Source organism: Embiotoca jacksoni, unplaced genomic scaffold (assembly GCF_022577435.1).
Source record: "Embiotoca jacksoni isolate LCO1_2020_lvr unplaced genomic scaffold, fEmbJac1.0.p SCAF_22, whole genome shotgun sequence".
In the NCBI taxonomy this organism is placed as follows: Eukaryota; Metazoa; Chordata; class Actinopteri; family Embiotocidae; genus Embiotoca; species Embiotoca jacksoni.
In genome coordinates this window covers 4685114-4698006 of record NW_027185363.1, presented here as the reverse complement: position 1 = coordinate 4698006, position 12893 = coordinate 4685114, and the positions used below count along the sequence as shown (strand labels likewise).

Genomic DNA, 12893 nt, shown 5'->3' with positions numbered 1-12893 from the left:
ATTAACAGACTGACGCCTCCCTAAACTGGAGATTACAGCAGCAAGACTTGATAATGTCATCATGAGACAAACTTGGACTATTCACAATTCCTTGGTGCAGTAGCTTTACTGATATTACAAACAAACACTGTGGATGATAGATGTACCCAGGTCACAGTAAAATCAACATGGCACGGTATGCTTTCATCTGTTCTGTCACTGTCGATTCATTTCCTGAACAACACCAGCATGTGCAGCTTTCGTTCATCGAATGACGTCATTCATCACACAACTTCAATCAGCGAAAAAGCTCCACAGGCATAAAATGTCTCCAAATTATTCACAGACATGCAGGGGCATGAAAAGCAAACACACCTTCCCCCTGCGTTTGGTGGAGCTCTGACACCGGTCAGTAGCTCCGAAGCAGAAGCAGCTGGTACAGCCGAGAGAGTTGGAGGGGTCAAAGTAGAAGGAACCTTCCCGACAAGAATCACACCTGATGCCAGCAACATTTCTCTACAGACATGGCAGCAATTATAGAGAAGAATGCAAAACAAGGAAAGGCAAGTGAAGAACAATGATTGAAAGGGGTTTATAAATGAGCAGTTTGATGAACTTAGCCCACCTTGCAGAGACACCTGCCTGTGTCTGGGTGACACACGCTGGATGTTACTCCACCTTGGTTACAGTCACAAGGCACACAGTTAGGGAAGCGATAATAACCTACAGCACAGCGATCACACTGCCGGCCTCCAATCCTGGGTTTACAACTGCAGGAAAATACACAGACACTTTATTGTTAGGGAACGTCTCAGTGCACAATTGCAATAAAAAACTGTCTTTGGAAAGCTTGTACAAGCAAATACATTAACATTGCATCGTATGCATTTCTCTGTGATGCTTTACACTGCTTATCTATTCCATTGTCTCCAACTTCAAGACAGAAAACATTGTAAAAAGGTTTCAGGCACTAAAAGGAAGTTGTAGAGGCTTTAAAAATAATATTACGAATTATTCTTGTTTATCAACTTTATAAAAACTGCAGTAAACAAAAGAAATACTGGATCAAATCAATATTTGTTTTGGCAGATTGCTTAGTCCAATCATCACTGAGAACTTGCCACAGTTCTTTTGGGGATTTAGGCTGTCACAGATGTCTCTTTTAATAATCTCAGAATGACCAGATGATGATGGGATCAGTGCTAAATTGTCATCTGTCAGACTTCTTGTTCTTCTGTTCACTGAAGATATTTCTGAATGAATATTTCTTAATGTGTATGTTTGGTCTCCTTACAATGCTGCACAGTAAATTTGGGAGTAACCAGACACCTCCCTGATGATGGTATATCATGATGGATGAGAATGTAAACATGTGAACTGCCTATAACGTTTGCACAGTACTGTTCATGAGAAAAAAGGAGCACGTCACGAATCACATTTAGTGGTTTGGTGTTATGTTTCATTTTCATTGACTGGAACAGAAGGCCTCATATTCCAGATTTTTTTCATCACTCAAGAATTAGTGCATGAAAGATTGATATTGTCAAGGGACCGCCATTACATGCACAGCTGTTAAACAGACAAATTACACAATCAGATGAGGAAGAACAATTAAGAAATTATATCTTTTAGAAATAATGAATCTTAGCCAATTTGATCAGAGTGATATTCCAACTGTATATATTTAGCAGTCTCCGGTAAATCTGTAATTAACAAATAATAAAATTAAAGAGAAAACTTGCAGGCTATCATTCAGATTGTTAGTGATAAGAAGCGACCAGAATAAAATATTTACAATATATGATTTTTTTTTTAATGATAATTATAATAATATATATAAAAAAAAACATTGATCTATTCAGAATTGAAATTTAAAAGATAAATCTAACCATTAGATTCGAGGTTATGCATTTAAACACTTTTTTTTTTTTGCTTTTTAGTTAAGACAGCTTTCTGTAACATATAATACATCTTCTTACATTCCCAACTGTATGACACAAAAACTGTCTGCTCTTAATCAGTTTATTTATTTCCCTGATGTTGTCTGTTGATGTCGTGTTGTGTGCCCCATGTAGGTGTCACCTCACCTGCACTGTCCAGTAATGCGGTCACACTGAGGCCCTGCATTGATACCACTTGGAGAACATTCACAGTTCTCGCAGCCCAGCAAAGCGTGATAGCTGAAAGTCTGATTTTGACACACATCACAGGCTGGTTTGATTGTCTGGGGAGGGCAGATGCAGCGTCCCGTCACTTCGTCACACAGTCGTCGGCCACATTCACATGCTGCAGAAAGAATAGAACATTTCATGAGCTCAAAAGCAGGTGCACATTTTATTTTCAGGGGGAGTGAGAGGGAGCAAAGGATGATTAAAACAAAAAAATCTCACATGCACTCATAAGTCAAAGGGAAATATTCACTCACGTCTGCAGTAGGGAAAGCCAAAGTATCCTGTGGCACATTTTGTGCACTGTAGCCCGATAACATGCTGCCTGCAGGGACATTGTCCTCCAACTGGATCACAGACGGTCCCTGTAGAGCCCGACTTGTCACAGTTGCAAGACAGAGCTCCATCATTATAAGCTGCTACAAGAGAGCGGGCTGAGTCTCTGCAGAACTGGGAGGAGGTTTTGGGGCTAAAAATACCAAAAAAAATAAAGAGTTCTTTTAAATAAAGTTGTGGTTTTATACTTGATCATAACAGCTAGAGGGCACCATTTCCAAAAACATCTGCTTTACTGAAGGTTGTCCCTGTGTTATTGATACACTGGTAAGAAAATATTACACACAAAAAACAACATATAATGGAATTGTATCACTTATATATCAAATTATCATTTCAAATGGATTTGAGTCCAGCTTGTGTTACAGTTCTGGTGGATACCTACTCAATATGGAACCCTTCTCCTCTGCATTGTTGTATGAAATCTGCAGATTTATCCAGTGGCTTCTCTTTCAGAAGCTCTGGGGTGTAACTGCTATCAGGAACCAACAAGATATAATCCTGAACAAAAGAAACAAACCATGACAAATGATAAGAACACAATCTCATCAAAACCCTCTAGTTTGGTTGGTTTTGTGTTATGTTTTAATAATGCAGACAGTGATAAAACACAGGATTTTTGAAAGTTTTAGGTATACTTTTCTGTTTGATCTTATCTGAAGAAAGAAAAGTAAAGCACACTGAGCAACAAGCAAGCAAAGCCCAACCTGCCCCCTGCCTTACACAGGCTGGAAGCTTAGCTTTTATAAAGCTGTAGGGGACTGCCAGGTAGAATATAGTCGCTTCATTGTTGTTTTTGGAGATATGACATAACACTGAGGTGAGAGGACCTCAGCATGCCAAGTCCTCAACAACTCCAGTACAAAACACAGACTTCACAAACCTTCAGATTTTACAGAGGTATGCGTCGTACATTTGTTAATGTTTTACCATTTTTCTGTCGTTCCATTTGCATAGTGTTTGAGAAATTAGACAAACCACTGACCAGAATAAGAGTCTTCTGAGGTGGCACGACTACGGAGATGGTGGGTAGCTGCCAAGCATTTCTGTCAAAGTCGAGGGCAATGCGCCCATCAGCAATGACTACCTCCCTGCAGCCTGAGACTGCAGGGCAGAAAGAGGTATTTATCAGACCTGCAGGAGAAAGCAGATTTCAAGTTTTAACGTAAGGTAAAGAAAAAATGCAAGAGAGTAGCAACTGCCCAATAATCCAGCTCTCTGTTAAAGCTATATAGGGAAGTACGTATTGGCCTTTGATCATCTTGTCATGTACTCTTGGACTTTATTTGCTCTTAAGGAGGATGGTGAATCCTCCTTAAGGATGGTGAATCCTCCTTAAGTGAGGAGGTGATCCTCACTGAGATGGATTTCCCGGACACCGCTAGAGTGACATCAATGGAAGCGAGTAAACTCTGACAACCACTTCCTCCCACACACTCACCCTTCCATTCACGGCCTGCGTCTACTCGCACTTCCACAGGGAAGGAGATATGTTCAGGCTGGTGATAATGGACCACAACCACATACCTGCCCGGGAGGGGCACCTTGGGTGTGAAACTGATCTCCGTCTGGAAAAAAATGAGGAGAAAACTTGAAAAAGTCTCACCGAGACAGGGTGAAATTGAAAATGAATTTCATGACAGGGCTCTTTGAATATCTTGAGTGCCCAGCAGCAGGGTCAAGTCCAGAAAAGCTCCAATTATTCGACAAGGTGAGGAAAAGTAGAGCCTGGTTTTCACACTGATACCTGAGGAAATTTTAGCAGTGTCCCCTCAGTCGAAGGTTCACGGACAGGAAACAGTCCAGACTGTCGTCTCCGTCTCCAATCCTCATTCTCTGCTCGTTGAAGAGCATCAGCTGCTGTGGACGATAGCTGCCCATCACGGCCCGCATACAAAATGTGGGCTGAGGTGGGTTTGTCCAACTGCCTCAGAACACAGTACCGACTAGAAACATTAAACAGAAACTAGTTGTTGTTACTTTAAACATTTTCATCGTGGTTAACATATTTGCAGAGCCCAGAAATGTTCTGACGGTCACACTCTCTCATTAATGAGCAAAAATTCTACCATCACACACTTAAAAACACACTTCTATGGAAATCTAGTTTTACAGGCTCACCTATAGGTACCATGCTCCTTCTTTCTCATTCTACCTCTTTAATTTAATGCCAGTATTCAATCAAAAATTAAATTAACCCTGAATTTGCCTCAGGGTTAAATGTGCACTTTTCTCTCCAGATTTAGAAACTAAAACAGTGCTTAAAAATGTCGGCAATTTTTCATTACAAAAAACTATTTCCCACTTTTAAAAAAATCAGTATTATGTTATTATGAAGTCTGAGTTTTGTAAAGTATTGAATGTGTCACAAAGTATTTGAATAATAACCCATACATCAACATAGCACCACTTAAATGCAACATTTTACATTTTTGAGGCTCAATGGAGCATAAACAAACACAATTTCAAGGCATAAAAGCAAAGTGCAGGCTTATATTCGGCTTAATGAAAAGATTTAACTCTGCTTCCAAGCCAGTTTTTAATATTTATTTGTTGACATATTTTTCAATTTTTGGAAACCTTCTTCTGCACTGTTCAGTTTGAGTTACACAGTAAATAACAGAGCTGCACACTGACAGCTGTAACAACTGTAACATGTACCCTGGTCATTATGTTCACAGTGAGAGTAGAATTTACTAAGACAGAGGGAGAAATGGAGACTTTGACCCTAAGTTCAGCCTCAGGTAAGTGACCTTGCCTCAGTTGTAGTAATGCAAGTAATCACACCTGGAGAACAGATGTGTGTCTCCGTTCTCCAAAACAACAGTGAAACACAAAGGTCTATGGTAGTATCTAGCGTTTCAAAAATTGTAGCTTATACTGACGGGTGTTGGAGAAGTCTCTACGTGACAATATTATTAAATTCATTCAACGTGGATTATTCGAGATTTACCTGTCTTCAGTGAAGCGGCCATGAGTGGAGACACAAAGCACCTTGGGGTCTACATATTCAATGGAGAACTCTTCAGCAGGCACTGCATACACTTTATACTACAGAGAGAAACCCATTTAATTTCAAACTGCATGCTGCTGTCTTGATATTGAGCATTATAAATCTTTTATGGGAACATTTTCCTCACCAGAAGGAATGATGTCGTGGAAGTCTGCAGAAGAATTTCTGTCTTGTGAGAAAGCTGAAGCACTGCCACTTGATTTCTGCTGTCCACTGCCACACTCCGGCACAAATGGCTGCACGGTTTAAAACACACAAAAACTGAAACACATACATACTCTATACCTTTCTACCTTAAGGACATTATCACATTTTCAAATAGTAAATACACAAATCAACAATATACTGGTACGATAAATGTTCACCTCACCTGAGGGCACAGCTGTAAATGTTGGCCCTGGCAGGGATCTGGCCACCTGACTGACCACTGATGAGTATATTGACATTCTGGACTGTGTCCACCTCACTGGCATACTCCAGAACCAGGACATATGGGCCCGGACGAGGTACACGCAGACTGAGTTGGAGTTGCGACTACAAGACACAGAACATATATTTCACAGGAAGCATTGAGGTATTCTAGGATACTAAAACAGAACTTCAAAGAGGTAAAAATAAATAGATTAAAAAAAAAATCATCATATAAAAGTACTAAAAGTCAAGGATTAGGTTTAAGATTTATGTTTAGCTATTTGTGAGTGAAGCACCAATCTACAAATTGTGAAACTATATCAGAATGTTCATTATGGACCGAGGAACAGGAGATGACAACCGGCCCAGTAACCTCAGTCTGTTTTATGACTTGTTGTGCAAACCCTTTATTCTTCAACAGAGTTCTTTACAATACTGAACCTGTCTGCCGTTGAGAGCAGCCATCTCAGGGTGACCTGGGGTGGGACGCCGCACACGAGCCTGCCTCCTCCTACGCCCACTGCGGGTGGAGAGTCTACCCTGTGAGCCCAGTGCAGAGCTGAAGCCATCCAGGGCTGCGTGCTTGTACAACAGACAGCTGAGACACACATGAAGACACTAAGTCAGACAACACTGTAAACAGGAATAGACCTCGAAAGTGCTGAACAGTATATTTTACTTTGTATCCGTATTTGCGATGGATAAGTATGTGCAGGGCTGTGTGATCTTTTCCTGCAGCAGAGGTGCTTCATAGTAATCCCGGGGCAGCAGCACTAAATAATCCTGACGGGGGGAGAGAGTGAAAAGCATTTTATTCTTCAATCTGTTATACGTTTACTACTTTACTTCAATAACCAAGGCACATAGAACAAAAGTTTAAACTTGTTTTTTCAGTATTTTACATGACAAATTTCACATCAATGTCTTCCCTATAGACTCACCAACAGAACCCCCTCTGCTCTTATGTGAATGATCCATTTCCCAGGAGTCAATGCAAAGGGCTCAGCGAAGCCCTCTCCTGGGACAGTGAGGAAGGATGGGGAGGGACTCGTGGGAAATATTACTTCCTTACTCTGATCTGACCCTGCAGAGCACCAAGCACAGATGGCTGTAATGTCACAACACTCACAGAAAGACATCATTGTCATAAAGACACGTCATGCATCAGCTTCCACATAAATGTCATGAAGGAAATGTTTTCATTTAAATGATGGGTTAGATTTGACAGTTTGATGGTGAGATGTCAGAACTGATTCGATATTAGAGGCAGCCTTACCTGCAGTGCCTCTGTTATTTGTAGCCTTGACGCTACCAGTCACACTGGCGCTGCTGGGATTAATGAACCGCAGAACCACCCGGAATAAATGCTGCCTCCCATTTATTGGTTCAACATGCACTGTTACTCTGATTTCACTCTGCAGGGATGACAGTGATACAGCTGACTGCAATGGCACAGGTTTGAGTAGACAATGAGGGAATAATGTTAAGACGGACGTTAAAAATCATGTCGGGTGGGCAGAGAAGCAAAGCAAACAGAGCGGGTTAATCAATAGACAGCAAACAAGGTGAAGGAAGTAAAATTCAGCTAAAGCAAGTCAGGCCCTTCACTTACAGTCACAGCAAGACTGAAAGTCAGCTTCGTCCACCACCAAGATCCACGCGCTCACTCGTGCTCTCCCCTTATGCTGGGGGGTGGAGTAGCGTATTACAATATGGAAAGGTCCAGGAAAGCCAAGGGTAAGCATTAGGATCACCGCTGGCTGAAGAGAGAGCGTGTTAGTTCTAAGAGAGCTGGTGTCCACATTCCCACATCAGCACTGAAATAACAGGATGGTCATGTGCTCCGAGGAGAATTATTTGTGCAGTGGCAAAAGCAAAAGAATCATGGTGGTATCAGAGTAGTCTGAAAGAGGAAACTATGAGGTTACTTAAGTGGAAGATTGTCGAAAAAAAATTCTGAGCCATACTGTAATTCATTACAATAATCACATCAATGTATGAAGGTACCAATGTAAATGGACAAACCTGTGCAGGGGACATGACAGCATAACCTCTCCAGCTAAAATCTGGGAACTCTTGGCGGTTATAACCAAAGCGTACTGGTCTGGCGTTTGGTGTGGTGCCGTCCTCCACCTCTAACTTCAGTTGGTGCAAAGTGGGGAAGTAGTAGCTTGGTGCAGGCCTAATGAGAGAATGTTGTAATCAGTGAAATATGATATGTGATATATGTTTCATGACATTAAAATTGGCCATATCTTACTCAGTGCATTTACGGCCAATTACATTCTTCCGACACCGACATTGTCCTGACGTCTCATCACAGGCTGTGTCAATGGCACCACCTACGTCACACTGACAACCTAGAAGGAGGGAGAGTAAAATAAGTCACTATTTTTGAGTGAAGAGTAACTTGATGCCGGGCTAAAAAGCATTGATTCTGATTGACAGAGTGTTCCATCACTGCCCACACCCAGTATCACTTTTCTGTCTATTTTCCTCTATATTTCAAATTTCTCATTCATTACCCTTCGTGGGGTAAAAATACAGCAATGGTTCTGTACATATAATTCAATTGTGCCTTTAAACTAAATATTTATACTCAAACAATTAATGTAATTCATCGCTAGTGTTACCATAAGATCTTCCAGATATCAGAGGGATTCTACTAATTCTGCATCTGAATTTAGTCAGATAGGTCCATGTTTGTTTGTCTGATGGTGGAGAGACAGCTTTCCATCTGCTGCGTCAGCTTAAATATTTTTTAATTTATTTTACATGAACTATTACTACATTTTATAAATTCCCCAAATTTCCTTTTCAAATTGCCAGTATTTTTGTGTAACTTAAGTATGGTTTTCATGAATTTACGATAAAATATTTTGATAATTGCAATGTCTATGGCGCCCGCATACCTCTGTCATATTACATGATCAAACAGTTCTATTTGTGAGTGAATTTATAGCCCTAAATTACCTTCAGTTAAGATACTGTAAAGTGTCTTCCTGACTTTGTCTACTGTCTTCTCAATTTAGTTTTTAAACCAAGATGTGTTTAATCCTCAGCTATTTCCATCACAGTGTAAAATCAGCTCAAGAGCATTTTTTTTATTTTACTCTTAGAATTGTTAACGAGTAAGAGTGTCAGCACAATAGTTGTCAACGCTTGCATCATCATCATAAAGAAGGAAAAAAGTCTCATTGGTGTTCCCAAGTTATACTCATGGAGTTTTAATCGTAGTTTTTTGAAATACTTTTGTAATATGTTGTAATACTTGCTCACTGAATATTCAAAATCCTTCTGATCAGAAGTGTGCTCTGTTGCAGTTTTTCATGTTAATGTTTGCTGTAATAGTATATGCAAGTGAGATGTGATGCTGGAAGTTGGGTAAAGCATAATATCTTACCTTGACAACCAAAATAATTATTTTTCTGTAGCAGGAAGTATCCATCTTTGCAGGAGTCACATGCATGCCCACATGCATTAGGCTTACAGTGACACTGTCCACTTTTCTAGACAATCAGATAATCAAGAGAAAAGACATATTACAAAAGTGTGGCCAAGCAATGCAGTCAAAACTCTCCAACTGTTGCATCAATACAACATAGTTTGGTTAGCAGGTGTGTATAATCACTGGAGGTACTGTTACTCACCTGTTCACACTCTCCAACACCACTCAGGGTGCCTTTCAGATCACACTGACACTCTGGTATGAGAGAGAGACAGAGAGCAATAAACAAAGTTATGAAGACGTAAAGGGTAATCTGCAGTGAAAAGACTCTGATTACAGGATTTTGTAACATTCATGGGTGATACACAACATCACAAAACCCTCCAATCTTCAGAGATCTGCACATTAAAGGTCCAGAGGGAGCTTTTCAGCCACAATGTTTGTTCAACCAAGTTAAAAAGAAAGTTTCCCTCAATGTTTGGCAACAGTCAACCAGAGGCATTCTTTGACTATTAAAAGCTCTTTTCCCCCTCTCATGTCTTCAGGCAACATCGCACTAGTAGTGATAACATTCCTACTGGAAAGCAGAACTGTAACATAAGTGAAATATCTGGACAAAGTCTGGAGCTGTTCTCTCACTGGCCGTATAATAGGAGCTACCTTATTATTCCCATATTAAGTATTTTCAGTTGATGAAGAGAGAGATACAGCAGTGCTTGAAACTTTGTGAACCCTTCAGTTTTTTTCAAAATTTCTACAAAAACATGACCAAATAAAAACCTAAGATTTTCACAATGTTGTGAAAGGACCTGAAGCAAGCAGTTCATGTGAGGAACAGTTGCCTCACAGTGAGAAGTAACTTGAGGTCATACTCTAAAATATGATAAAAAAAAAAAATTTTAAAAAGTCATACTATGTCACATGTTGTCTGAAAAGTGACCCAAAATTCATTTTTGTATAGAGTATATAGCATAGCCAGGGCGATGCGGGTAAGTTTGATGTTTCGCAGTGACACAGGAAGTTAATTTTTTAAGGTCAAACGATGCTCCAAACCTCACGAAACTTTGCATGTGTCTATGTGTCAACAACTTTCATGAGTTTTTGAAGATATTAAAGCCATCGAAAAAAAAAAAAATTTTTTTTTTTTTTTTTTTTTTTTAAAGAAGAATAAGGAACGAGATCGAGAAAAAAATGTAAACTGCAAGCGGGAATATGTGGACCCTCGCGTGCTGCACGTCGTGGGAGCCGGCGGCCCCGACCCGCTGGATCCCCGACGTGCAGCTTGCGAGGCCCGCATATCACTGCTTGCAGTTTTAATTGAGATTTCTAGTCACTTACCTATACAGCCACGAGGGTTGTTTGTAGCAAGATTCCAGTATAGAGGTTTACACTTGTCGCACAGGTTTCCCTCTACGTTTGGTAGGCAGCGACAGGATCCCTGAAAAAAAAAAAAAAAAAAGTATTGTTGAGACTGGTAGCTACTGTTGAAAGTTATATTAGTTTACCGTTAGAGAGCATGCACATTATGCTGCAGAGCAAGTTTTCTGGATGACTGCAAATTGGCAGTTTTTCTTCCTTTCTTTTAAACACAGGATATGTTCCAAAATGACTTTTTTTTATCATATTTCTGACGACATGCCAAGAAGAAACAAAAGTTGCCTCACAGTGAGAGGTAACTGGGTTCGATCCCCACTTGAGGCATGCATATCGTTCAAAAAGTGACCCAAAATTATTTTTTGTATATAGTACAGCAAGGGCGATGCGGCTAATTTTGATGTTTCGTTGTGACAAGGAAGATGATGTTTAAGGTCAAACGATGCTCCAAACCTCACGAAACTTGCGTCAGGCACCAACTTTCATGAGTTTTTGAAGATGTTAAAGCCGCCAAAAAAGAGGCCATTTTTTTTCAAGAAGAATAAGGAACGAGATAGAGAATTTTTTTTTAACTGCAAGTGGGAATATGCGGACCCTAGCGTGCTGCACGTCGGGGAGCAGGCGGCTCCGACCCGCTGGATCCCTGACGTGCAGTGTACGAGGGCCCGCATATCACTGCTTGCAGTTTTAATTACCTTTACATCTAATGGGAAAAACACTTCTTTGTAAAATCTGCTGGATGAAGTTCAGCGGTGTTATCAGTTATACACGTCACTGTTAGTCCATGTGAATCCACACCCAGTACTGGATTTAGACTCTGACCACTTTTATTATCAAGGCTGATAAAACCATGATTAAGATGGGGCGATGACAGACAGGAAAAAATAAAAAATGTGAGCGTGGCTTACTGTTTGAGGATCGGAGACTTCAGTTCCAGCTGTGTTACACATACTGATTGAGGCTGAAAGGACAAATTTAACACATAATGAAAACAACACACACAAATATTTTACAACAACAAATAAAGTAACAAATAACTTCAAGAAAATATCACTGAGCCCCACCAAAAAGCATTGCCACATTCATCTTTATTGGTTTAAATGATAACTGCTGTTTCTGTTCTAAAACTACTGCTTTCTGGTATGATGGTGTCCAAGGTGGTTACCTGAGCACTGGGGGAACCTGAGTCCAGAGGCACAACGGTCACACTGCTGGCCCACCACACCTGGGAGACAGAGGCACTGACCCGATAATGGGTTACATATTGTGCCGTATGAGCCTTCCTGTGAACACCGGCAGGCTGAGGACAATAAACAAGCACAAATAAGAACTTTAGTTGTAAGCCTTTGTGTTACGATCAGATGGGTTCATTAAATCTTATTTGAAAAAGGATTTAAGACGACTCTTGAGATGGGCCTGTTTACTTTAAGAATAAGAATTCCTAAGGTGATTCCCAGTTGTCTAATCTTGGAAATATGACTCCATAGAAGGAAGAAGTCCATATATATCACTTGTCATACAGATTGCATTAATAAAACGAATGCAGATGACAAAGTGGGATTTCACAGGACACTGCGGGAGAATGAGGATGTTTGTTCAAGAGTCATGAGAAGAGACCACCGTACATCCTGTGAAACCAAAAGTTGCATTTTTTTTTCCACCAGCAAAAAACACCAACTGGTTTATCTATCACATTCCTACTGGTGGACACAGAGGGCTCAAAACCTACTCACCAGCACAGTCCGGATATCCGTAGTAGCCTGGTGCACATTCATCACACTCCTGTCCCCCATAGTTGGGTAGGCAAACACACTGACCATTTCGACTGCACACACTGTCAGTCAAACCAGCACCATCACAGAGACATGCTAAGGGAAGAAAATATTAATCATAGTTTATTTTAGTGTTATAGCACTGCAGGATTCCTCAAAAGTTCGATAAAAAAAGTCATACAAAAAAATGTACATTGATTCATATAAACAATGTATACATGCAGGGACCTGTAAGATTAACAACTGATATAAAACTTTAAAATGATGGAACGACACATTAAACACTGACTACACTTTGATCATTCTAAAACATTACTTTGAATAATTGTTACCATAATTACATTCTGTGGTCTGGGCCTCTCATGAGGGTCCATCTAAAGCCTTAAGTTACA

The 12893-nt window shown here is 40.3% G+C and overlaps 1 protein-coding gene across 3 annotated transcripts in view; it reads right to left on the bottom strand.

Annotated features, from left to right (window-relative positions):
* LOC138202977 (laminin subunit alpha-3-like) overlaps nucleotides 1–12893 on the bottom strand; it is a 53329-nt gene that overhangs the window by 20297 nt on the left and 20139 nt on the right. For 2 of the 3 annotated variants that reach the window (XM_069157411.1, XM_069157413.1), the window contains exons 14-36: nucleotides 12463–12597; nucleotides 11895–12029; nucleotides 11638–11690; nucleotides 10694–10793; nucleotides 9558–9610; nucleotides 9311–9416; nucleotides 8168–8267; nucleotides 7933–8089; nucleotides 7520–7667; nucleotides 6849–6991; nucleotides 6587–6690; nucleotides 6349–6505; nucleotides 5867–6030; nucleotides 5624–5732; nucleotides 5437–5534; nucleotides 4231–4429; nucleotides 3925–4051; nucleotides 3469–3617; nucleotides 2869–2984; nucleotides 2405–2616; nucleotides 2067–2265; nucleotides 605–749; nucleotides 355–495 (exon numbers count right to left, since the gene is read on the bottom strand). In XM_069157411.1, coding sequence (XP_069013512.1) covers nucleotides 355–495; nucleotides 605–749; nucleotides 2067–2265; nucleotides 2405–2616; nucleotides 2869–2984; nucleotides 3469–3617; nucleotides 3925–4051; nucleotides 4231–4429; nucleotides 5437–5534; nucleotides 5624–5732; nucleotides 5867–6030; nucleotides 6349–6505; nucleotides 6587–6690; nucleotides 6849–6991; nucleotides 7520–7667; nucleotides 7933–8089; nucleotides 8168–8267; nucleotides 9311–9416; nucleotides 9558–9610; nucleotides 10694–10793; nucleotides 11638–11690; nucleotides 11895–12029; nucleotides 12463–12597 — 3050 coding nt within the window. Of the gene's footprint in view, nucleotides 1–354; nucleotides 496–604; nucleotides 750–2066; nucleotides 2266–2404; nucleotides 2617–2868; nucleotides 2985–3468; nucleotides 3618–3924; nucleotides 4052–4230; nucleotides 4430–5436; nucleotides 5535–5623; nucleotides 5733–5866; nucleotides 6031–6348; nucleotides 6506–6586; nucleotides 6691–6848; nucleotides 6992–7183; nucleotides 7323–7519; nucleotides 7668–7932; nucleotides 8090–8167; nucleotides 8268–9310; nucleotides 9417–9557; nucleotides 9611–10693; nucleotides 10794–11637; nucleotides 11691–11894; nucleotides 12030–12462; nucleotides 12598–12893 lie in introns of all 3 variants that reach the window. The other variant, XM_069157412.1, reaches the window with a different exon arrangement.